The 25,164-nt window shown below is 36.7% G+C and overlaps 1 protein-coding gene and 1 pseudogene across 2 annotated transcripts in view; both read right to left on the bottom strand.

The window, feature by feature from the left end:
• The window catches only part of SMARCC1 (SWI/SNF related BAF chromatin remodeling complex subunit C1), a 190,385-nt gene that overhangs the window by 69,507 nt on the left and 95,714 nt on the right, over nt 1–25,164 (bottom strand). For both annotated transcript variants that reach the window (XM_069095932.1, XM_069095931.1), the window contains exons 17-19: nt 24,823–24,976; nt 24,092–24,205; nt 20,822–20,881 (exon numbers count right to left, since the gene is read on the bottom strand). In XM_069095932.1, the coding sequence (XP_068952033.1) occupies nt 20,822–20,881; nt 24,092–24,205; nt 24,823–24,976 (328 nt within the window). The remainder of the gene's footprint in view (nt 1–20,821; nt 20,882–24,091; nt 24,206–24,822; nt 24,977–25,164) is intronic.
• Nucleotides 4,844–8,275, bottom strand: LOC138166968 (polyglutamine-binding protein 1 pseudogene; annotated as a pseudogene).

Raw genomic sequence — 25,164 nt, forward strand, 5'->3', positions numbered from 1 at the left:
GCCCAGTGAATAAAACAACGGCCCTGGCGTCAGGAGCACCTGACTTCAAATCTGGCCTCAGAGAGTTAACACTTAATAGCCAGGTGACCTTGGGCAAGTCACTAAACCCCAACTGCCCTGCCTTCCCCCCCCCCACCAAAAAAAAGGAAGAAAGAAAATACTAAAGGCCAATTACAAGAGACTATTCTCATATGAGAAAATGTCATCTATATTAAGATAGCTATCATTACTTGAGTAGTCTGAAAGATCACACATTTATAAAAGGTGTGAGATTGATTTCAGTATGAACGAATAATTCTAAAACATAAAACTGGGTAGGGAAAGGTAAAATGCAGTAACTATACAAATGAAGCACAAATAGAAGAATTGTTACAATGGAAGCAAGTGGGAGGTAGAGGGCTGGTAATGCTGGAATCTCACATTGTAAATGAGTTAAAGAGGTTGGTGAGAAAAGATAAGGAAAGGACTCATAGAAGGGTAGGTAGATTAAGGAAGAAGAGGGCAAGATAGTGGATAAAAGCAAATTAGATGCACGAGGAAGGTAAATAAGGTGAGAAGAATAAATAGCAAGGAAAAATAGGATTGAAGTAAATATACAACTAGTAACTATAACTTTGAAGGGGATGAACTCATGCATAAAACTGTAAAAGAGTAGAATGGATTAAAAAACAGAATACAACAATATATTGTTTATAAGAAACACAGGTAAAAATGAGAGAAACAGAATGAAAGTAAAAGGCTGCAGTAGAATTTATGCTTCAGTTAGTGTAAAAAAAGCAGTGGTAGCAGTCATGGTCTCAAAGTTAAAGGCCAAAGTAGACTTAATTAAAAGAGATAAACTACACTATGTGTCACCAATACTATTCAATAGTGTTTTAGAAATGCTCACAACTAGAAAAAGAAACTGAAGGAATCAGAATGGGAAATAAAGTAATAAATTATCTCTTTTTACAGATAATATGATGATATATTTGGAAAATCCTAAAGATTCAACTAAAAAGTTAGTAAAAAAAATAATTTTAGCAGAGTAGCAGGATACAAAATAACCCCATAAAAATTATTATGGATATACGACACATATGTGTGTATATACAGCCACATCACAAAATTATGAAATTACAATGAGATCAGGTACCTTTTACAGATATGATCAGGCGAAAATTGTTTACCAAAAGAAAGACAAAGTCAATCATGTAAAGGATAAAACTGAAAATTTCAGTTAAATAAAGTGAAAAAGCTCTTCTTGCACAAAGTAAATAAAGCTAGGATAAGAATTGTTGACTATAGAAAAAAAAATCTATGCACCAAATTCAAGGTGTGACTGCTCACATGACTTAGATGAGATAGGACTCATCAACTCTATTTCTTATGGTCACATGGAAGATACCACATGCCTGCCTCTAGACCCTCAAGATCTATGGCAATATTGTCTCATCTGTGTGTACAACTTTAGAACTCTTGTGCCTTAAAAAGGCCCCTACCCGTGCTACTTCCTTAGAACCTATGGACTTGTGGTAAAATAACCACACATTCTACCATAATTATAAAACAAACCTCGTTTCTTTCTTTTCTAGTAATTTTACAGTGTGATCATTTATATTCAGTTAATACATCCATCCACACTCATCTCATAACTGAATTTTCTTTTATGTGTTTTCACCCTCAATTAGAATTTCCTCTGTGAGGAAAAACTTGTTTCATTTTTCCTATTTGTAACCCCAGCTAAGGTATAATATTCAGGAAATGCTCGCCAAATATTAAGCCCAGTATCTCCATATGAGGAAGATTTTTCCCAGTTTAGTTCCTTCCTCTAGGAAGAAAAAGAGAGAACACAAAAAGTAAAAAGTGAAGGGAAAAAAAATATGGTGAAGCCCCAGGAGGGTCTGATTGGTAGGGGCTAAGTCATATTCCTATTCCTATATGATATTCTTCCACCAAGTACTCCTTATTTTCTTCCTTTGAATTTTCAAAAAGATTAAGCCAGAATAAAGTACTCATAGCACAATAAATAATAAGAGCATTTATAGAGTCCCTACTATGTACTGAACACTTTCTACACAAAAATATTTGTATCAGTTCTTATTGTAGTGGCACATAACAGCAAAATGGGGGTGTCCATCAACTAGAGAACAACTAAACAAATTATGGTATATAAACGTAATGGAGTAGCACTATGCCGTAAGATATGATGGAGATGACTCTATAGAAAACTCCTAGGACCTGTGTAAAACAATTAAAAGTGAAATAAGAAGGAACTGGTGAATAATTTATAAAACAAAAGTAACAGTATAAAGAAAAACTATTTTGAAAGGCCTAAGAACCCTCATCAATGCAATGACAACCATGATTCTAGAAGGCTGGTGATAAAGAATACAACCTACCTCTTGTGACAAGGAGATGAAGGATTCAGGAAGCAGAATGAGACATATTTTAAGACATGGCCAATATGACAGATTTCTTTTACTTGACTATTACTATTTATTATGAAAGTTTTGTTTCTCTGAAAACAACAGGGGCAAGGGAAAGGTGAGGGGAAAAAAAACACTTTTAATAAAAAAAAATTTTTTTTAAGTTAATTGGCGGGGGGGGGCAGCTAGGTGGCACAGTGAATAGAGCACCAGACCTGGAGTCAGAAGGACCTGAGTTCAAATCCAGTCTCAAACACTTAACATTTACTAGCTGTGTGACTTTGGGTGGATGTTACCCCAACATTACCCCAAAGGACCTTACCCCCCAACTGTCCTGCCTTCTCCCCTCCAAAAAAATAAAGTCCTGTATCATACTAAATTCAAATAATTTAGGAGAAAAGAGAATCTGTGAAACTCTCTTTAAATTCAAAACTCAGAATACATTTTTAGCTTAAAATTTTAATGTAACATTTTTCTTCCCCACAGGCCTTCGACCTTATACAAAAGTACTGATACTCCTTTACTAGAATAATAGGATTTTAAGAGTTGGAAGGGATCTAAAAGACCATTTTGGAACACTTATATTAATAATAATCAGACTGTGTAGAAGAAGTTAAAATGATTCCAAATTAACTTGTTTAACTTTATATTTAATGAAACATTTTCCCCAATCACTTCATGATTTAATGGAAACGTAACAAAAATAACGTAACAGAGCCTACTTAAATGTAGACTCTAGAGTATCAAAAGGTATTGGAAATTTTTGTAAGTCTTCCTTTTTATATAGTCTAGTCCAAAATGAACAAGGAAAAGTTGGAAGAATAGCACTGATTTAAAATTTATTGCAGATGAATGGATCTGAAGGGTTAAAAGAAGGTAACTGCAAAATAACAAAATTACCTAACATTTCCATTTACCATTCAAGTTTCCCAAGCACTTCATATCTTTTCTCATTTGATTCTTACAATAGTTCTGTCAAGTAGGTAGTAGTTTTATTCCCTTTTTACAGATGAAAAAACTAAAGGCTAAAGTTAATGATTTGCTTAAATCACACAGCTGCTAAGATCTGAGGCAAGAATTCAAATCTAAAAATTTATCCACTTCATCAATTAGCAATATGAGGGAAAAGATAAGAAGCAATGGGATATCAAAATCAGAAGAGTTTTATTAATTACTCAATATTTCTTCAAGCAAAGAAATTATTATTCAGTTATTATGCAGTTTTTCTTCAGGCGAAGGGGCCTTTGGGAAATAGAAATTATCTAGGTATGAGTACATATGCACAAAACTACTACCAATTCACAGAAGACAATGATAGGACCACAACTTCCTATGTGACTAAAGAATATTCATTCCCTTCGTCATCTAAGCTGCATTTAGTATCAGGCCATTTAAGACAAGACAGAGAAAGAGTTTAATTTCAGTTACATATTGTGACAAGTTAGCAAAGAATAGATATGAGATTCCAATAGCTAAAGAATCAGATGGAATGAAAGATTTTATGTGCTTTGTGAGATAGTAAGATTAAATGGTTCCCGAACATTGCTTTCTCTATTTTCATATAATCAATCATTTTTTTTCCAATTCTAGTTTTTTTTTTAAGACTATTACATTCAACAAACATTTACTGTTTGCCTACTAAGCTTAAGGCACTAGGTTAGGCAATGAAAACACACAAGAAAAAAAAAGTTCCTGCCCTCAAGAATCTTAAATTCTACATACAAAAGTCAAATAAGATAAGTTTATAATATTTGATGATTTGAAAAGAGAGCACTGACAACTAGAGGGCCCATTAAATATGAAAGTTCTTTGGAAAATAAAAACCCTACTCAAATGTCCGGTTGTAAAAATAATTATAAATTCAAGATTCAGACTCACAACTCCAATTTTTACAAAGACTGGGTTCAATCTTGGATGCAAGTTACAAATAAACTTTTTGAGTTTTTGTTTCCAACTGAGGTTTTCTTGAAAATTAGAACATATAGCCAATGTACACTTGGACACAAGTACTTCTGTGTCAGTATACAGCAGAAAAGGGACATAATGCTAATAAATAGCAAGGTTTGGGTTGGTGATAGGCTGTGTCTCTTGCTGCTCCTTATACCAAAAATGCAGTAGGATCCACTAGGAGGCTTGGCCAAAGAAATTGTTTTCTTCTCTCCAGGTTTGGTCCAAGAAGTCCTTTGCTGAGAAATCCTCATATGATGTTCACAGTTCCTTTCATCTTTAAAGCCTAGGATTCCTTTCAGAAATATTTAAAAAGCCACCCTTGAATGCCATGAAAATTGTGTTACCTCCAGCATGGATTAGTCTGCACTGGCAAAACTTCTCTTAAAATGCCAACAGTGATAGTCAATATTTCGTCCCATCTCCCAATTTGGTGGGAGTGTTTCTTTAAATAGGTCAGGCCGGTGCTGCTGTCAATGCATACCCTATTGTCTTCTCTTCTTTTTCTTTCCTCTTCCCACCCCACCTCCTTTTCTTCCCCCTAAAAGTGTTACTTATTATGAAAACAAAGGTGGCAGACCCCTGGGAAAGTTAGGGTTGGCTGGCTAGCTCAATCCTGCTGCTTGGCCCTAGAAGCCTCCATGTTCACCCAAGGAACTGCTCCCAGAGAGGGGCATGGTCACTGCTGGAACAGGGGCCCGGCTGCCATGTTGTCTACAACCATCTTTGCCTCATTCTTCTTGGGGAGACCCGTGGACCAGGTGCCCTGGGAGTCATCCGAATAGGTGCTGGGGTCCATGGGATCCAGCTCTTTGTCCCTGCGCTGGCTTCCTTGCCTTGGGGTAGGATGCCAGCTCATTGTGATGATGACCCCACCACTCCTTGGCCTCCTCCCTCTCCAGCTTCTCGTACCTGTGGTCCAGCCTCTCGTAGCCTCTGTCCGGATGTCCATCTCTTCTTCGGACTCCAAGCTGCTCTTGAGTTTTTTGGCCGCCTTGGTGATGACCGAGCTGGGGTCGTGGGGGTTGAGCCAGGACATAAGGTCTGTCTCCATGTTCCAGTAACAGGGAAGGCTGCACACCGGGTAGAAGACTTTGTACCAGTTCGTGGGGCAGACCTTCAAGGTGAATGGCCTCGCAGTCCATGGGGTTGTCATCATAGTCCTCAGCAATGCTTTCTTCCTCTGGCTTGGGTTCCACCAGCTTGAGGAGCCCTTGCTTACCAAGGTGGGACTGGAGGGCGTCAGGGAGCAGCATGGTGGTGAGGTGAGCCTGCAGAGCTGGGGGCAGGGGAGCCCAGCAGCAGCCGACGTCCCTCGTCTCAGCATGCCAACTTCCTTCTGCCCTCCAATTCTACTTATTAAAGCAATAAAATGTTGACATTTAAACCAATGACTTAAATATTCTTCAGAATTAGGAGAAATATAAGGGGTGCTTGAACAGTAATGAAATGAAAAGTAATGTATTTTTTACTATCTCTGAAGAAACGAACACATGTAACAGCAAAGTGAGAAATTAAGGCAGATTTCAAAGAAAATATTGGAAAGTTAAGAAAAAACAGTATTGTGGTAACAAATTAGATATGACGGGAATAACATATTTAGCACAAACTTGCAAAGAGCTGAGAGAGAATATGTTGAAAGCAAAAAACAGCGTAAAGGCTGATATTTCCTCCAGAATGCTAACAGAAAGGAGAAGAGCCAGATGGTGTGAAGGAGCATAGATAGATATTGTGCCAAAAGTGAGTAAGAGAAAAGGTGAATGAACTTTGATAGATGTGCCTAATAATAAACTAAGAGAATAAGGATTAAGACTGATTTTTAAAATGACAAATTTGCATGGGCTAGATGAAATTAAGTCCTAAGAATCACTGGTTAACAGATGGAAGAATATCAGAAGTCACAAAATTCAATTTATAATAAGCTTACAAAGATTATTACATGATCTGTAAAAGATAACAGAGGTATTAGGTGGCTGAGCTGGGATTTGAAACCAAGTCTTCTGACTCGAGTTTCATCATCCTTTTCATTATACTATGCTACCTTCCAAAGTGTTGAGAAGGATTAAAACAACATTAAAATTAAGTCTTAAAATTGTTAACAGGTCACAAATTCATTAGGACATCTACAGAGGCACCTCAGATTCCACCAATTGGCAAGGATTGCAAAAGACAAAATTATTGGTAAATGTTGGAGTGGTTGTGGAAAGACAATTGTATTGATACACTGTTGATAAAACTGGAAGTTGGTTCAATTAATCTTGAAAAAAGTTTTATCTCTGCTAGAACGCTAATTTAACTACACATAATCATTGAACCAACAGTACTTCTTATTCTTCAGTCACATCCAACTCTTTTGTGACCCTGTGGAGCACACAGTCAAGGGAATTTTCTTGGCAAAGATATCGGATTGGTTTGCCATTTCCTTCTACAGTGGATTAAGGCAAGCAGAAGTTAAGAAATTTGCCTAGAGTCACACAGTGAGGTTGGATTTGAACTCTTGTCTTCCCAATTCCAAGCCCAGCACTCTATCCAGCAAGCCACCTAGCTGTCTACCAGAAGGTATATACCCTGAGGTCAAAGGCAAATAGAGATAAAAGTCCCATATATGGAAAATACATGTGGCAGCACTTTTTGAAGGATCAAGGAACTGGAAAGATGAGCACGTAACCATCAATTAGTGAATAGGTAAACAAAATATGGCATATAAATATAAAAGAAAATTATTGAACACTGAGAAATTAGAAATTAATGGAAATACTTGATGAAAGCAAAGTAAACAAAGTGGCATAATTTATGTAACTACAATAATGTAAAGGAAAATAACATTAAAGGATATAATACTGAAAGACCTGTCATCAATAATATCTTCTAAGATAGCGGCGCAGAATCAGGAAAACTCCATAAGCTTCCCCCATAACCACCTCAAATACCTATAAAATTTGACTCTAAACAAATTTTAGAGCTACATAACCCACAAAGTGACAGAGAGAAACAAACCTCCTGCTGAAGGCAGCCCAGAAGGTGGACAGGAAGTGTTCATGGCAGGGAACTGGGAGCAGAGCCCAGCACCTCATAAGCCTGTGGTTTTAGCCTCAGGGCAGCCCCAACCAGCAGAGACTGGAGTAGACTTTGGGAGAGTGGATCACCAGGAGCTGTGGCGGTTTCCAGAAATATCAACCCATAAATGCCAAAAACAAAGCAAAAGGTCAGTGCAGAACTCTGTTGGAACTGGTGGGGACGAAGGGAGCACGGTCCGGCCTCTGCCCCTGGAGCAAGAAGCGACAAGTGTCACAACTCCTGTGCAGCTGGCCACCTCCACGAGGCTTCAGAGCTCCCAGACTGCAGATTGTAGGGGGCCAAGTGAACATTCAGAGGGTAATCACTCTTGCTTTAATCTGCCTGGATCTGGATCATGGTGTTGGGTGGTGGTCCTGAGGTGTGTGACCAGTGAGCTAGAGTTTGTAGGGGCTGTAGAACGGAGCCCTCTGGCATCTACGAAAACACCAGCGATTTGGGACAAAGCTCTCCCCTCTGGAAGCAGAGTTCTACTGTGGCAGGGAGCTCAAAAGTCAAGTAATGGAGTGGCAACATGTGCAAGCAAAGGAAGCAAAGAAAACACAGCAATCCAATTGTAGATTCCATTTTTGCGGACAAAAAGGATCAAAGCATAGAATGGGAGGAAGACAACGAAGTCAGAACTCCTGCACCAAAAGCTTCCAAGAAAAATATGAACTAGTTACAGGCTATGGAGGAGCTCAAGAAGGAATCTGAAAATCAAGTAAGAGAAGTGGAAGAAAAATTGGGAAGAGAAATGAGAATGATGCAAGAAAATCATGAAAAGAGAGTCAACAACCTGAATAAAGAAAATAATACTTTAAAAAATAGATTAACTCAAATGGCAAAAAGGTCCCAAAAAGCCAATGAGGAGAAGAATGCCTTAAAAAGCTGAATTGGCCAGATGGAAAAGTAATTTCAAAAGCTCACTGAAGAGAATAATTCCTTCAGAATTAGATTGGAGCAAATGGAAGCTAATGACTTTATGAGAAATCAAGACACTATTAAACAGATTAGAACAAATGAAAAAATAGAAGGCAATGTAAAGTATCTCACTGGAAAAACCTGGAAAATAGATCCAGGGGAGATAATTTAAAACTTATTGGACTACTTGAAAACCATGATCAAAAAAAGAACCTAGAAATTATCCTTCAAGAAATTCTCGAGGAAAATTGCCCTGATATTTTAGAACCAGAGAGCAAAATAGAAATTGAAAGAATTCACTGATCACCTCTTCAAAAAGATCCCAAAAAGAAAACTCCTAGGAATATTACAGCCAGGTTCTGAAGTTCCCAGATCAAGGAGAAAATACTGGAAGCAGCCAAGAAGAAACAATTTGAATATTGTGAAAACACAATCAGGATAACACAGAATCTAGCAGCTTCTACATTAAGGGACTGAAGGGCTTGGAATATGATATTCCAAAGATCAAAGGAGCTAGGATTAAAACCAAGAATCACCTACCCAGCAAAACTGAGTATAATGTTTCAGGGGAAAATATGGTCATTCAATGAAATAGAGGACTTTCAGACATTCTTGATGAAAAAACCAGAGTTGAATAGAAAGTCTGACATTCAGATACAAGAAGCATGAGAAGGTAAACAGGGAAAAGAAATCATAAGTAACGTATCAAAGTTGAACTATTTACATGCCTATGTAGAAAAACGATAATTGTAACTTATGACGCTTTTCTCAGTATGAGGGACAGTTGAAGAGAATATAAATGTGTATATATATATATATATGCATACATACATATATATGTCTATATTGCGGAGTATATGTGTGTATGAATATATACATTAGTGTGTGTATATGTGTACAAGTATACATAGACAGAGGGCACAGGATCAATTGAATAGGAAGGAATGATATATAAAAGGTGAAACTGAGAGGTGAGAGAGGAATATAATGAGAAGAGATGGGGAGAGACAGAATGGGGTAAACCATCTCATATAGAAGAGGGAAGGGAAAATGGGTACAATGGAGGGGAAGAACAGGAAGGCAAAAGGGAATGGGTCAACCTTACTGTTACTGAATTTGGCTTAGGGAGGGAATGACAAACACACTAAATTCGGTATCTTGTCCTATAGGAGAGTAGGGGGGAAAGGGATGAAAGAGGGAATGATAGAAGGGAGGGCAGACTGGAGGAAAGGGTTAGAAGCAAACACTTTTGACAAGGGACAGGGTCAAAGTAGAGAATAGAACAAGTGGGGGGCGGGATAGGATGGAGGGAAATATAGTCAGTCTTTCACAATATATACACCATGGAAATGTTTTACATAGCTACACATGTACAACCTATATTGAATTGCTTATCTTTCCAGCAAGGATGGGTGACGAGGGAGGAAGAATCTGGAATTCAAAGTTTTAAAATCAAATGTTAAAAAAAAATTATTATTTACATGAAACTGGGAATTAAGATACACAGGCACTGGGGTGTGGAGATCCATCTTGCCCTACCGGAAAGTCGGAGTGGGGATGGCAGAGGATATAAGAGAGAGCAGACTGGGGGAGGGGGAATACAGTGGAATCACTGTTTTGGGGTGGTGGGTAGCGGAAAGACGGGGAGAAAATTTGTAACTCAAATCTTGTGGAGATGAATGTTGTAAACTAAAAATAAACATAAAATTTAATTTAAAAAAAATCATGTCTTCAAAGAACTGCTGGTAAATCCTACCTTTTATTAGCAACAAGGATAACGTTATTAGGAGTATAGGTGCAGAACGAAATATAAATTTTCAAACATGGGAAATGATGATTTGTTTTTGTAACTATAAAGAGTTCTAAATGTATTCAATGATACTATCATATACATAAAGAAAAATACAGCCTCAGACACTTAACACTTACTAGCCGTGTAACCCCAATTGCCCTACCTTCCCCCTCCAAAAAAAAAAAAAAAGAAATGAAAAATTTTAGAACACTGATCAAACACAATTCCTAAGGAATGAAGATGAAGCACACTATTCATATAATGATAGAGGTAATGGTCTTAAAATGCAGGATGAACCACACATTTCTGGACATGGCCAATGGTGAAATCTGTCTTTGCCAGACAATGTATATTTTGCTATGTGGGTTTTTTCTTTCTTTCATTGTTTTGAGGTGTTCAATGAGGGCAGAGTAGAAGGGAATGCTATTAAATGGTTGTAAGAATAATTAAAATAATAATAAAATTATCTATCTTGATTCACCACCTGGCAGTCATCTTAACACGATGGACATTAAATATTTATCAATGAAATGGGAAAAAGGGATTGTTCTGTTGTATGAGTCAAGGAGGGGTAGTCACTGGGAAACAAAAGTAATGTTTATAAAGGAAACATTTTTGATGATTTTACTTCTCTCTGTAGCAAGTAACTGTCATAGTGGAGAGCAATGGGGCCTGAGTTCACATTTGGCCTCAGACACATACTAGCTGTGTGATCCTGGGCAAGTTACTCAACCTATCTGTCTCTGGTTCCTGTGATAACAGTATATAATTACCTCCCAGGCTTGTTGCAATGATGACATATGATACTATTTGTACAGTGCTTACTTAGCACATAGCCAGTGCTTAATAAATGCTTATTTCATTCTCCTTAACCAGGCCATTTCCCTCAAATTGTTAGGACCCTTAAATACAATGATGGTACTTAATATTTGGGGTAGTTAACTGTTCTATGAGCATTTGTTTTGTTTCCCAAAAACATCTTTAAAATCAAAAAATGGTTATTATTCACTACCTACAAGACAGTATGCTACCTGGTAGAAATACAAAACTAGCTATATAGTAAAGACCTAATTTGGGGGGCAGCTAGGTGGCACAGCGAATAGAACACCGGCCCTGGTGTCAGGAGGACCTGAGTTCAAATTTGGCCTCAGACATTTAACACAAAAACTAGCCATGTGACCTTTGGCAAGTCACTTAACCCCAACTGCCCTACCCTCTCCCTTTCAAAAGGGCAACAACAACAAAAAAAAGACCTAATTTCCAGGGAGTTTACAATAAAACAAGAAAGTCAGACACATAATTATAAACTCCCTGAGGGCAAAAAGCCCCACTTCTTTTATTTCAATGGAATAGAAAAGGAGGGGAAAACATAAGAAATACTGCAGAAGCACTGAAAACAATTTGAGTGACTAACTCAATGAAGTACATATTAATGCACAACACAGCAAAAGCCCATTCAGACTGGCATGATACCACTCTAAATGAATGTACGATGTAGGTCATGATATCTAAATTTCTAATGTTAATCTGGGGGTTTGATCAGTTAGTGCGCTAATTTGGACCACAACTCTCTTATAAAGGGCAATGGCCCCAGAGAGCCAAGATTAATCAGTGGATACACCATAGAAAGATTATCTCAATCTGAAACCCATTCCTGAGGAGGCTACTTTTTTTGTCGTTCAGTTGTACATCTGTATCTGACTCTTCATCACCCCATGGACACCAGGTCCCATCTAAAGGATTTTCTTGACAAAGATACTGAAGTGGTTTGAAATCTCCTTCTAGAGTAGACTACTTTTTTTTAGACCCCTCTACTATGACTTTTTCATCTTTAAGTAAACCCCAGAAGGCTCCCTAATGACTCATGATATTTTTTTCATCTTTAACTCATTTTGACTTCTGTTTCTATTTAAATATTACAATGTAATTATTACTGCTGTAGTACAATGATATGATTTATGAATGTGCGTGTGTGTGTGTATAAAACTGGAATATCTAATTTTTTTTTTTACATCTCGGGGGAATAAAAAAAATTGAAGGTAAATACTATAGGCTACCTAGAGAATAAATAAGGTGTTCAGTTAACTATAAAGTGTCAAAGGATAGGGATAGAGACCAGAGCTAAGATTTCATTTGGCACATAGGACTCTCGGATGAAGAAACTTCTCTAACCCAATGTGAACTGGCACCTTTTCTAAAATTTAAAAGAGTCATATTATAGTGAGTTTCCTTGAATACTGAGAAGTTAAATGACTTACTCCCTAGGGTTTCACACACTAGGGTTTCAGAGGTGGGACTTGAATCTAGGTTCCCATGCCTCTGAGGCTGAGGCAGGATTTTTGTTTACTATAGCAAGCACATGGCTTCTCTGATGTGACAGTCAAAAAGTAAACTAAAATCTTAGGCTGCATTAAGAGAGGCATGGTGTCCAGAGTGAAAGAGATAATAATCATACTACCTGCTGAGCACTCCAAACACATCTGGAGTACTACTGAGGAATACTATTTACATTTTAGGAAATAAATTTGGAATGGTATACAGAAGGCAAACCAGATGGCTAGAGGCATAGAGGAATTACAATACAAGGATTGGGTAAAAGAAATGAAGGTATATATTAGCATGAAAAACAAAAGATATAAGATAAAGGTGTTGTATGCCCTTCAAGATAAAAGAGGACAAAATGACATGATTTGGGGATGAATGCATAACATGTCCAGCTATGGCTGATCACAGGAATATAAGCACAAAAGGTTAAACCACAAGCTGGGCTCAAACAGTCCCTATGATCATTTGGGAGGAAGATGTCTCCAAATTTGCACATCTCACATATCTTTTGTGCTACTACAATTCTACTTTGTCCATAGACCACAAGCCCCTTCTTTGATGCAGATACACCATGCCAGACAATTCTGTGCCATGTCTCCCAATTAATAAGTTCTTCAGAAAGACCTTGAGAAAGTCCTTGTATTGTTTCTTCTGACCTCCATGTGAGCACTTGCCTTCTCCCAGTTCTCTATAAAACAGTTTTTCAGGTAAATATATATTTAGCATTCAAATAACCTGGCCAGTACATCACAGTTCTGCTCTCTGTAGTATACTTGAGAGTTCTGAACACTTGACAGTTCAGCACAAGAAAGGACTTCAGGCAGGGGCGGCTAGGTGGCACAGTGAACAGAGCACTGGAGTCAGGAGGACCTGAGTTCAAATCCAACCTCAGACAAGTAACACAAAAACTAGCCGTGTGACTTTGGGCAAGCCACTTAACCTCAACTGCCCTCCAAAAAGGGAAAAAAAAAAAAGACTTCAGGGTCTATCTCGATAGTTGATCAAAACTTCTCCATGTACTATATCCAATGGTTCCACATATAGCTGGTTTAGTGCAGGATGGTGGAGAACCTCTCCTATTCCAGATGTTAATTGTTAAACCAAAATTAACCCAAGTGACAGAGAAATGACCCACATTTTATTACATGACATCCTAACAAGATGCATTGAGTGCACAATCATTTGCAAACAAAAAGTTGCACATCACACTCCAACTCTACCTCCACTTTAGTCTTGGTTTTTAACCTTTTCAAGTTAAATAATTTACTGCAAGTTTGACAGTTGACCTTGATGTTGTTTTTGTCTTCACTGAAGATGTCTTAACATCACTGAAAACATCATACTAAAAAGGCACGGGAGCAAGCAAGCAGCCCTGCTTTACTCCAAATGGTGACTGGGAAAGAGAGCACAGTCCATTATCCAAAACTCATGCAAGCATGCCATCATGCCTAATACTGATGAACTTCTCCAAGCAACCAAATTTTGACAAATTTTGAGTTTCCACAAGCCCTCACGACCAACTGTATCAAAGGCCTTGGTTAGATCAATAAATGTTATATACAGACTTCTGTTCTGCTCCTGGCATTTCTATGATAAAGTGATAGCTATATAGAAGCAAAAGAGGTTTATCTGGAGATACCTCCTCCTGTAGTTCTTCAAGGAAAAGTCATACAAGTACTGCTTGTTAGAGATGTTGTAAAATGTAGTCCTATGGGTTGGACCAGATGGTTTTCTGAAGTCCCTTTCAGTTCATAGGTTCTTTTACTACAGAATTTCATGTCACATAAGCAATAAGATGGGAAACTATAGACATTTCATCTAATTCTCAATTCTCAAACCTCTCCAAAACAAGAATCATACACCAAAGATAAAGCAAATCCAGATGTTTCCACAGTCTAAGAAACCAGAATCCCAAAGAAGATTTTTTTTAATCTCCTTAAAGCCAGAAACTGATGCTCAATGATCCTAAGCTCACCTAGCATCTCTCTCCCAAATCCAACACTATTGGCAGCAAGATTATACTAGCAGACCCAAGGACACAACAAAGACTGATATCCAAACCCTGTACCCCATTCCCCCTTCCCTCTTTTGAAAGCCACAGAGTCCCAAGTTCCAGGATGTGGAAACTAGCTCAAGCCTCAACAACTAGCTTGGCCACAGCCCTTCAGGAGCAAAAGCCAGTGAGGGACTGCAAACCAAAGCATCAATGTCAGGACTCTGCCTGTGAGACACTGTGCAAAACTACAGGAAAGAGCACAGCACCCAGCTGGGATTAGATCTGGCCAGTCAGTTGGAGCAGAGCAGAAACTTAAGTTAATGAACCATTAAGTGTCCAGTAAGGGAGAAAGCCAAGATGCTTTGAGATCCAGCTCCTAAGGAAAGCACAATCAGAGGGGAGGGAGTCAGGAAGTGTGATACAGGAAAAATAAAAGGAGTAAAAGACTCAAAGTACCAAGGATTTCAAGAAGAAGCTAAGACCTTGAACATAAACATATAAATCAAAAGGAAAACAGTAACAACAAACAGAAGTATGGCCTCTAGATCTAGTAAACATGTTTTAGGCTTCTCAGAACAATATGCTGCAAAACAAATGAAAAATGATTCAACACTTGATGAGACAGAGGTCCCTGTGCAATTTGAGGAGAACATGGAACCACAACATTCTGATCCTGAGTGGTTTAAAAGAGAAATGAGAATTATTAGAACATAATTTATTCCTTCATAGCAAAAATGAGGAAAATAGAAAAACTTGAATCTGCAATGGCAAGCTTCATAAAAGAAAATGAAAATACACAGAAGTGAAGGACAACCTAGAAGAAGAGCAAAAATCAGTAACATCAAAAATAATATATGCTCACTACACAAACAAAACCCAGAGATCTCAAAGACACAATGAGTGCAGGTAAACTAAGGATCTTAGGTTTCCAAAAATTCAATAGAATGAAAAATATTAAACACCATAATGAAGGATTTAATAGAAGAGAACTGTCCAGAACGTCTAAACAAGTGAAATTACAACTCAAGAGAATTCACAGATCACCTCCAGAAAAAAAAAAATACCTCAAGGCTGCAAATACCAAGACACACAGTGGTTAAACTTAACAATTCACTTCAGAATCAACAAGTTCTGAAAGCTGTCAGGAGAAAGAACTTCAAATAAAAGTTAAGGACATCTGAATAACGCCACACTATTTAGCAAACACTAGAAAAAAAAAAAGATGGTCATCTGAAGGGCAATAGAACACAGGATGCAGTCCAGGGTTGACCTGCCCTACAAATATGACCTTAATCATACAGGACAAAAGATAGACATTCAAAAATAAATAGAAGTTTGAAACATTTTTAGATAGAAAACCAGAACTGAAGAGAATATGCATTTCAACAGAAATGCAGAAATGAATAAATGTAAACAGCAACAGAGGAATTAGTAAGATATTTCTTTATAAATGTATGTAAGGAAAAAGGTGAAGTAGGAAATCTGATCTAGTTAAAAGATGAACAAGGAATATTATGGAGAGAATCTGGCAATATCCTGCCTACTAGAAGAACTCTTCTTTTCTGGAATTACATCACAACACAGGAAGGTAAATAAAAGTAGGGATGTGGAATAGTAATTTAGCAATGAGGGGAAGGCAACCTCTGTGGTCTTAAAAAGAAAAGAGACAACAGAGGAATGGTGAGGAAAAGGGAAAGAGTGAAAAAGGGGAAAGGAAGGAAGTGTTCTTTTCAAAGTGGGAGGGGATTCCACTGAGAAATGTTCCTATGAATGAAGAGAGATAGGCATCAAAGCATGATGAGGATGACCTTAGAACAGGGGTTTGGAGGATCTGGTGCTTGAAAGATCTACTTGTTTTGGGGGTGGGGGAAGGGTGACAAGGAATTGAAATCTCTGGAGTCAACTGTCACCTTGGAGTAGTGGGAGAGCTTGGACATAGAGATTTCCAAGTAAATGTAAAATAAAAGGTCAGAGAAAAAAAATGAAAGGTATGTGCATACAAGTTTGGGCAGTGGATACTATCCTAATAGGATGGCTTGGCATAATCAGCCAGATGGCTAGAGACATTAGGGCTGCCAAGCATCTATCACAACCTCTGCTATATTTTCATACTCTGGAAACCTGGCACATGAAGCAAGAGTCACTAACATTATTTCTAAGTGGTATGTCCTTCACATTCTCCAATGTCATCTACCAGCTAGGATAACAGAGCATCAGAGGTGAGATTGTAGTTCTCACCAGTCTCGGCATCTTCTAAAATCAGTAACCAAAGTCATTCTCCCTTGTTTTGCAAAGAGAAGTCAAAGTAGAGGGCTTTATAGCCATATAATGTATAGTACACAATGTCTCACGCTACCATCTGACACAGAGGAAAGTAAGATTAAAGTTTTAATTTTATTTTACTTGATGTATAGTATTTATGGTACTGTAGATTTCATGTGGTATGAAAAGTAAATATTGTCTGAAATAATTTTTTAAATTGAGATGTTAGCAAAAAAAAAAAAGGTCACAGAGTTCTAGGGAATTACTAGGAAGAAAAAAATGGTTGGCAAGTTATTAATTTTATTTTGTGTCCTGCATTTTATGGGTTATTTCATGGTTACTATGTTGGGAAAAGTGCAAATAATATCAGAATTAGTGGTTTTAAAAATAAAGAATAGTTTGCAGAAAAGTCTATTTTCAGTGATAAGAATGAAAGATTATAGTTTTTGGTGGTTCTGGGAATCTAACCCCCCTAATTTCCCAAAGGTTCATTAAATCAGCATTCATGTTTTTGACTTTCATGTCATTTTCTAGAAATGCTATCTCTGCAAAAGTTGAGGACTGACTATATTATCTCATTAGATCTTTTCAACAACCTTAGGAGTTGGAAAGGGAGGTAGGGGTTAAAGGACTTGACCAGGGTCTCACTGTTAATAAGTGACTCAGTCCAAATTTAAACTCAAGTCTTCTTGACTTCAGATCCAGCACTCAGATCTATGCACTGTGACAGTAGTACTGTTTGTTTATTAGGGCAATGCTCCTAAAGGATAACCAAAAGCAGTGAAAGGGAGGGAGCCAGGACACAAATCTTTTCTTCTGTTGCCAACGATAGATTTTGAGCATCACCCAAATCCTTCCATCCCACAAATAAGAAAAGTAGCCTTGGCATGGACTGCTGTTCACTCCACGCAACTTCTCCAGCCAACATGGAATGGGACTTGAGTCACAAATGATGATACAATACACAATGTGAGCATAATAAAGAGAGGGGCATCTTCCTTAGGCCCGGGATTAGGAAAGGTTTCTCTGACACTTTCATGGCATGCTATAACACACAACTCTACAAACCACTGACCCAACCCATTACCCAGAGGCCAAGTGATGCCCAAAAAGGTATCCTTAGGAGAGCAAAGCAAAATGAACTGTTTACATGCCTATGAGAGCTCTGAGACAGACACAAGCTTCCCTGTGATTAATGGGAACTGACTTTCCCAGTTATCTTCCAGGATGCCTTCCAGACCCCCAGCAAATTCATCAGAGCTACTGATATATGCAAAAAAACCCAGGGTCATGCAATCTCCCCACTACTGCAGCCTTTGGAAGCCACGCCCTAAAACTGAATTTTCAGATGTATAGCTTTCCCCAATTTGAGCATGAGCTCCCATGAAAGTATGGACAAATCTCTTTTTTTCTATTTGTATCCTTAACTCCAAGCACAATGCTAGCACATAGCAAGCACTCAAAAAGTGATTATCCATTCATTCAGTGAATCATTCACTACTAACAGGATGCAAGAATGTATGACATTTTCATAGCTCTGTATATAAAAGAAAATAGTACCAACACTTAGCTGTATACAACAAACAGAAAATGTTCCAAATGCTTAGAAGATAGAAGAGAAATCCTGCGCATTTTTTTTTTAAGTGGAGGGGAGGCTAGGTGGCACAGTGAATAGAGCACCAGCCCTGGATTAAGGAGGACCTGAGTTCAAATCTGACCTCAGACACTTAACACTTACTAGCCATGTGACCTTGGGCAAGTCACTTTAACCCCAATCCCCCTGTAGTCCCCCCTCCAAAAAGGAAAAAAAAATTTAAGTGGTAACTTTATTTGCTATGGAGAAAGAATTTGTTTGAAATGTCAGATCAAACTAACTCAGAAACACACTATAATGAAGTATTATACTTAAAATCAGGAAGAACTTGATCAGATGTGATCTTTCACATTTATTAATCTATATAACTTAAGCTCAGTTTTTTCAAGAGCTGTAAGTTTCAAATTAGATCATATATATCAAGCGTCTTGCCACCATTAAAGAGCTCTGTCAACACCAGCAATTATTAGCAATTTCTCTTTGTTATTTTGTCAGTATCTTCTATAAATACAAATAATAATTTCAAAGACAACACATATATGCAATGAGATCATCTCACTTATATTCTAGAGCTAAAGACATGTGTTTTAAGATTTGGAATACCAATTATGTATATTTCATTACAGTTTCTTCTTTAGAAATCATAATATATTCCAAGTGAAAAACTATAAATTCTAAATGGCTTTAAATATGTACAAAAAATATTATTATATAAAGGCAGATATCAATACATAACCAAAGACATAAAAGATACATTATTTTGTTAGGAAGTATAATTTATTATTCATCATGACTCATTCTATTTTTCTTCCTACTACACCATATTCCTTTTCTTATTACTATGCAAAATCTAAAGAGAAAGATGTTGGTGGTAAATAATTACATTGTGAGACCTTTTATTTTCTTTGTTTAGGCAAAGGTTAACACCTGTCAGTGAAAACGCATGTCTAAAAAGGAAATTAACTATTTCTCAGATTTCAGCAGCAGGTGAGAAAATATGATCAGTATAAAGCCTAAAGTATTAGACTGCTGAGCTTTTCTTCTACAGGCAAAACAAAAACAATAGCTCTGTCATTCCTATCTCATAATCTCCATCTAGTATAATTCAATTCTCCACCTGCATCAAGAAAAATAAAGCTGTTAATTATAACAAACAAATAAAACAATGAATTGTAATGTTCTCTTCTACAACGATAAAAGCTATCTACCACAAAGGCTGAACTCAAACTAGTAGTCCATTGGTGCCTAATAATTCCAACACAAACACGTGAAGCTACTGTAACAGTCCACATTGATAGGTATTCTAAACTCTACCATCAGGGCAACTAACAATTACCATTTTACAATGGGTGTTTCTGAAGAAATTAAAAGTGATCAGGCAAAGAATGATAAGTATTCAAATTTTTCAGTAATGTAAGTACCAGAAGGGTTATTTTTCCATACAGAAATATTAACCAATCTTCTTTAAGGCAAGGGAGGCTGGTGTAATAGAAAAAAATAGTGGCTCTAACTTAAAAAAATCAAAGTTTCAAACCCAGGAAAATCATAATCACCCTGCTCCCTCATATATATAATAAGGATTTAAATACTTGGGACTACATACTTTACAAAGCTGTTATGGAAGTGTGATGCATAAATAGCAAATTACTATGTAAATATGAGCTTTTATTCTTAGAGTTTAAGTAGAAATAAACAAAAAATAAATATGACATTTGGAAATAACTCAAAGATAAGCAACAGTTTCTTTATCCCTTGAACAGGTGGGCACTGATGAACAAGCACAAAGGCAGTGAAAGAAATGAGGAAAAACAGGAATGGAAGAGGAAAGCAAAGAAGGGTAAAGCTAAAGAAGAGCCAAAATGAAAGACATGGATGTATTAGAAAAACTTAGTGACAGTGACTGCTAGACTCTAAAGACAAATGCTCCTTTTCCAGAAGAGATGTTAAGACACTTGAAGAATGTAATGTTCTTTTTTCTTTACAACAGTGAAATTAACCAGTAGAACTATGTTACACCTTAAGAAGGAATTTGCTCATACCAAAGATATGTATGCAATTCATACATCGTGTATTAATGGCTTTTTGGAGGTAAGCCCGATTATACAACTCTTTATTGGCTGTTTACTGCAAGAATCTCCAGAGGTTTGCCAAAAACCAAAATGTAGGTTTAGATCAGTCCCAGATTGCTCTAGTAAGGGAGAAAATGTTGTGACCATTCTTCAGTTTTATTGTTACTGCCATTCTAAAATAAGGGCACTGTTTTAGTAAGTGAAAAGTGGAAGGAGCTTAGCTTAGCTGCAGGATCTGTATGATCTAGACTAAGTTAAATTTTAAAGGCCAATGACATACTCATTCATCACAATGGGGAATGAGAAAATTTACATTTAACAGAAAAAAAAAACCCCTCAAAATTTTAGGTCAACATTATAAAAGTCCACCTCACACATTCAACAAAAACAGGTACTAGATTGTCATTCAAAACAAAGAGACTTCTCAGTTTTTCTCAGAAAACTACTCACCTCTAAAAGCAGGAGTGTTTCCTGTTCAGTCCACTCTCTTCCAGCACTGGCTCCTTTACTCTTTATTAAGGGAAAGAGGGGAAAGAAAAAAGTTCAGGTATGATTTGACTTTTGTTTTAAAGTATCCAAAGGCAGTCCTCGAACAAACAAAATTCCAAAAAAGACACTGCTATTTTAAGCAAATATCACACTATATTTTAGCTCTGAATTTAAACTTTTCAGCTAAAGAATTTCAGAAGAGAAAGCAGAGAAAGAAGTCATGAATACATGATTAACCAACAGTCAGTGAATCTTAAAGTGATACAGAAGGATAAAAAAACCTCTAGACAAAAAAATAGACAGAGAAGCAGACTCCAAAGGAATAAATACAAAAATTACAAGTAACAAGTAAATGAAATGTGATAGGAACTTGTCAGATCTTCTGAAATCTTAATATATTACATATAATAATAACTCTTACTTTTATCTTTGAGAAGATATGTTTACCCATTTCAGGTTAAGTCTCACATGTAAGATAAAATACTACGCCCTCAGTATCTCAAAGTAATAATATGATGAAATCTTATCATTAAAAGAGCCTTCAACCATACTGTCCAACTTTTTAATAAATGTATGTTATCACACATAAAATATCCCTAATTATTGGTTACTGAATTAGAATACCTCCAAAGAAAGGGAACTCAATCATTAAGAAGCCTGACTTTACTATTTAGAGATGACACAAGTAAACTGTAAGAAAATATGTAAGAAAATACTTACATAAAGAAGCCTGTTTTGCTGTCTTCATCGTTTTTTTAAACCTCCATTTATTATACTTCTTTCTTCCTTACTGTATTAAGCCTACAGTTTGGGTAGGATTTATCCTTCCCAACACTACTCTTACAGGATTTCTGTAAAATTTTTGGTCTTTGAAGGAAATTATGTGTCCCTATTTATATCTTTTATACATGTTCCCAAGGTCCCTTATTGTAATTAAGTCTACTGCTCACATTATATACTCCCAAGTGTCCAAAAACAAGTGTAGCCTTTTCTTTTCAATTAAAATCATTTCTTATGAAAATGGCATAGAAACTACCTAATATTCCTCTCTTTTAATACTCTCTAAAAAGTTATGTGGACTCTCAGAAAAAAATCATTTGTTCCTTGAGACCAACCATGACATTCTTTTTGTCAGAATTAGATCCAGAATAACAGTTCTTATAGCTTCCGGTTTGAAATGTGAAAATGTCAGCAACTTAAGTCAAAATTTACATCTGCTTTATATATGCCAGAAATAGAACACCGAAAGATTTTTAAGTAATGAAAGTCTATTATTACTCTCTCATGATTCAATACCAAAAAAACGATGTTTGTCAAATATATCAAATATTTTTCCCTCTTAACCACATAGTGATATGTAGTATGTTCTTATCACAATCATCTCTTCTGTTTTTTCCTCTGTGAGGCAGGAAGACCTAAGATCAAATGGTGCCTCTGACCCTTACCAACTACATAACGCTAGACTGAAAAACAGCTAACTCAGGAAACCCCCTACAATTAATACTATTAAGTCATACAGGTTTTGATCTTTGCTGGCGAAGGACATTCACCTTCTAGGATTTGAGAAAAATCATAGCTCCTTCATATGTTTACACATTCCTACTCTACTGATCCTCATCCAAATAAATCATCTCAACCAAGTTCTTTCCCCTACTATAGTTCATGAATTTCCTCAAATGCATGTATCTTGATAGCATACAATACCACAAAACAACTCCCCTATTCCTTGAATACAGACTATTCCTTTTAAATGAATTATACCTCATAAGCAACCATGAATCACATTCCACCAAATATAAATAATACTCAAGAGACTGACTTGCCTTCTTGTGTTAAGCTCCCTAGTTTGTTACATCACGAATGGCACTTTTGCTCACAGATAGTTGAGATCTGGAATCTGATTGTTATCGCTCTTCCTGAATGTTGTTTCAAGTGCATTACCAATTCTTGTTATTGTTCAATCAGTTCAGTCAAGCCTGACTCTTCATGAACCTATCACTATCTTCCCAGTCTCCCAAGTTCATAATCGTGGAATTCTCTCTAGCCTCTTCCCTCTCCCTCATGCCATGTATCATACCTAATCAGCTATCAAATCTCAGTGTTTCCCCCTTCATAACATGTCTTTAACCAACCTTTCCTCTCCATTCTCACAAGTTACCACATCAGTACAGACCCTCACTTCCTCTTAACCACATCATAACGGTCAACTGTTCTCTCTGCAATCCATTCTCCACACTGCAACCGATATAATTTTCCTAATATTAATCTGAGCATATGACTCCCTCGCTGACCAAAAGAAGTGGCTTCCTGGAGAATGGCTTTTGGCAGATTATGCTACATGTGGCTACACCTTTTCTAAGATGCTAAATGGACAAAGACAAACTCTCTCTCTCAATTTCATAGTCCTAATATAATGCAAGTCGTTTTTTTTTTAAATGCATAGAAAAACACTAACAATTTTAAGTGTAGTACAAACTCTGAAAGATTAGAATCCTGAAGGTTTGGTTTGTGACTCAGGACAAATTAAATCTATTATCCTCATATTTTATCTTTAAAGTCCTTACGATTCTAGAAATCATTACATTTATTCCACATATACATCAATGCCAGAGTTGACTGCCAGTTACACAAAGAAGTTTAAAAAAATTTTTAATAATGTACAGTTAGATACAGAAAGTATGTGAATTCTAAACAAGTTTAAAGTACAATTGAGAACTGGTACATACAAGTTACTGCCTGAAGGTTCCAAGTAAATGTTCCAAATTACACTAGTAGTCCAATCAAATTAAATGGGATGTTAAATTGTTAATTTCTCACAGTAGTAAACACTGTACACATATATGGATATGTGAAGCACTTCAAAAACTAAAAAATAATCTGCTTCTTAATTTTTAACTAAAACCTATATATTCCCTTTTTTTTTTCTTTAAAGCAATTGGGGTTAAGTAACTTGCTCAAGGTTACACAGCCAGTTATTTCTGGGTGTGGTGCTGAGTATCTGAACCCAGATTTGATCCCCAGGTCATCCCGACACTGGAGCCGGTGCTCTTACTCGCTGAGCCACCTGGCCGCCCCTAAACCTATATATTTCTAACTATATAACACACTATGAGAAAAAGAAATGGCATACTTTATGACAATAAAAGGTAACTGGAACAAAGGAGGACAAAATAAAAAAAAATTGTAACAAACTACATATTGAGAAGCTGGTATTTAATATTAAACTCTTACTTTTGCTAAGGTTTTCTTGGAGTAAATGTCTGTGCGGAGACCAAAGTTCTGTAAGTCAGTAGGCTTCTCCTTATTTTTCTCAGGAAAATTTAGCATCTGCTGAGCAGCAGGGACCTAAAAAACAAAACAAATGCAAAGTTATCCCATCAAATATCCCACAGTCAAAGTATAAACATGATAAATGTATCACCTAATTTAAATAATTAAACTATTTCAAAAGTCGAAATGTTTTTTCCCCAAATTCCTAACAACAAAACATTCTTATGCCTTAAGGCAAATGTGTAAGAACAGATATACAAAGTTTAATCTACCCCAAAACTGAGTGCATGGCATTTTAAGGAAAATACTAATGTTCTATCCTAAGATTCCAACTACTCTATTAAGTTGTAAAGTTTGAAGACTATCTTTCACAACAGCTATGAATCTATAATTTTGTATAAAGAGTAGGAAAGACATCAATAAGAAGTTTAGTGTCTTATAAAATACTTTTCGCTACCTTTCAATGATTTTTAATGGTATTAACAGTGAATAAAATATTAACATATGCTAAAAAAGTAGGAGTGGAAACTGGGAGGAAGGGGTATTTTTTCCATCCAATATCTATATAGTACACAAAAGAGCAGGCCATTAACTAAGACACTGAAAGCTCTTCTATTACACACGTGATGAACAATCCTAGCTGGAGAAAACAGTTCTTAAGCTTGCACCATAAGTCTCTGAAGAGTCCATACCTGAGGTGTTCTGAGATGAAGAGGCACTAGCCCAGAAGGGGTATCAGCAAGGACATTGAAGTGAGGAGTTGGAGGAGGTCCCATTGCCATTGGTCGACTTTCTGGATCAACTTGGTAATTAACGAGCCCCCACTGTTCTAAAAAAGCATGAACCCTAAAAAATAACAATGAGAATTACAAATCTTAATAGTTTAAATTTTACAGAGATGTCATTATATCTCAAAAATAAAAATGCCACTCTAAACTTTTTTGCTTCAATTAAAAGTAACAGAAAATTATTTCACCCAAAAGAGAAAAACATATATATTCCTAGGTCTGTGGAGAAAAAGATCCATTGATATT

Source organism: Petaurus breviceps, unplaced genomic scaffold (genome assembly GCF_028583685.1).
Source record: "Petaurus breviceps papuanus isolate PSGF00001 unplaced genomic scaffold, PetGlider_PUasm1.0 227, whole genome shotgun sequence".
In the NCBI taxonomy this organism is placed as follows: Eukaryota; Metazoa; Chordata; class Mammalia; order Diprotodontia; family Petauridae; genus Petaurus; species Petaurus breviceps.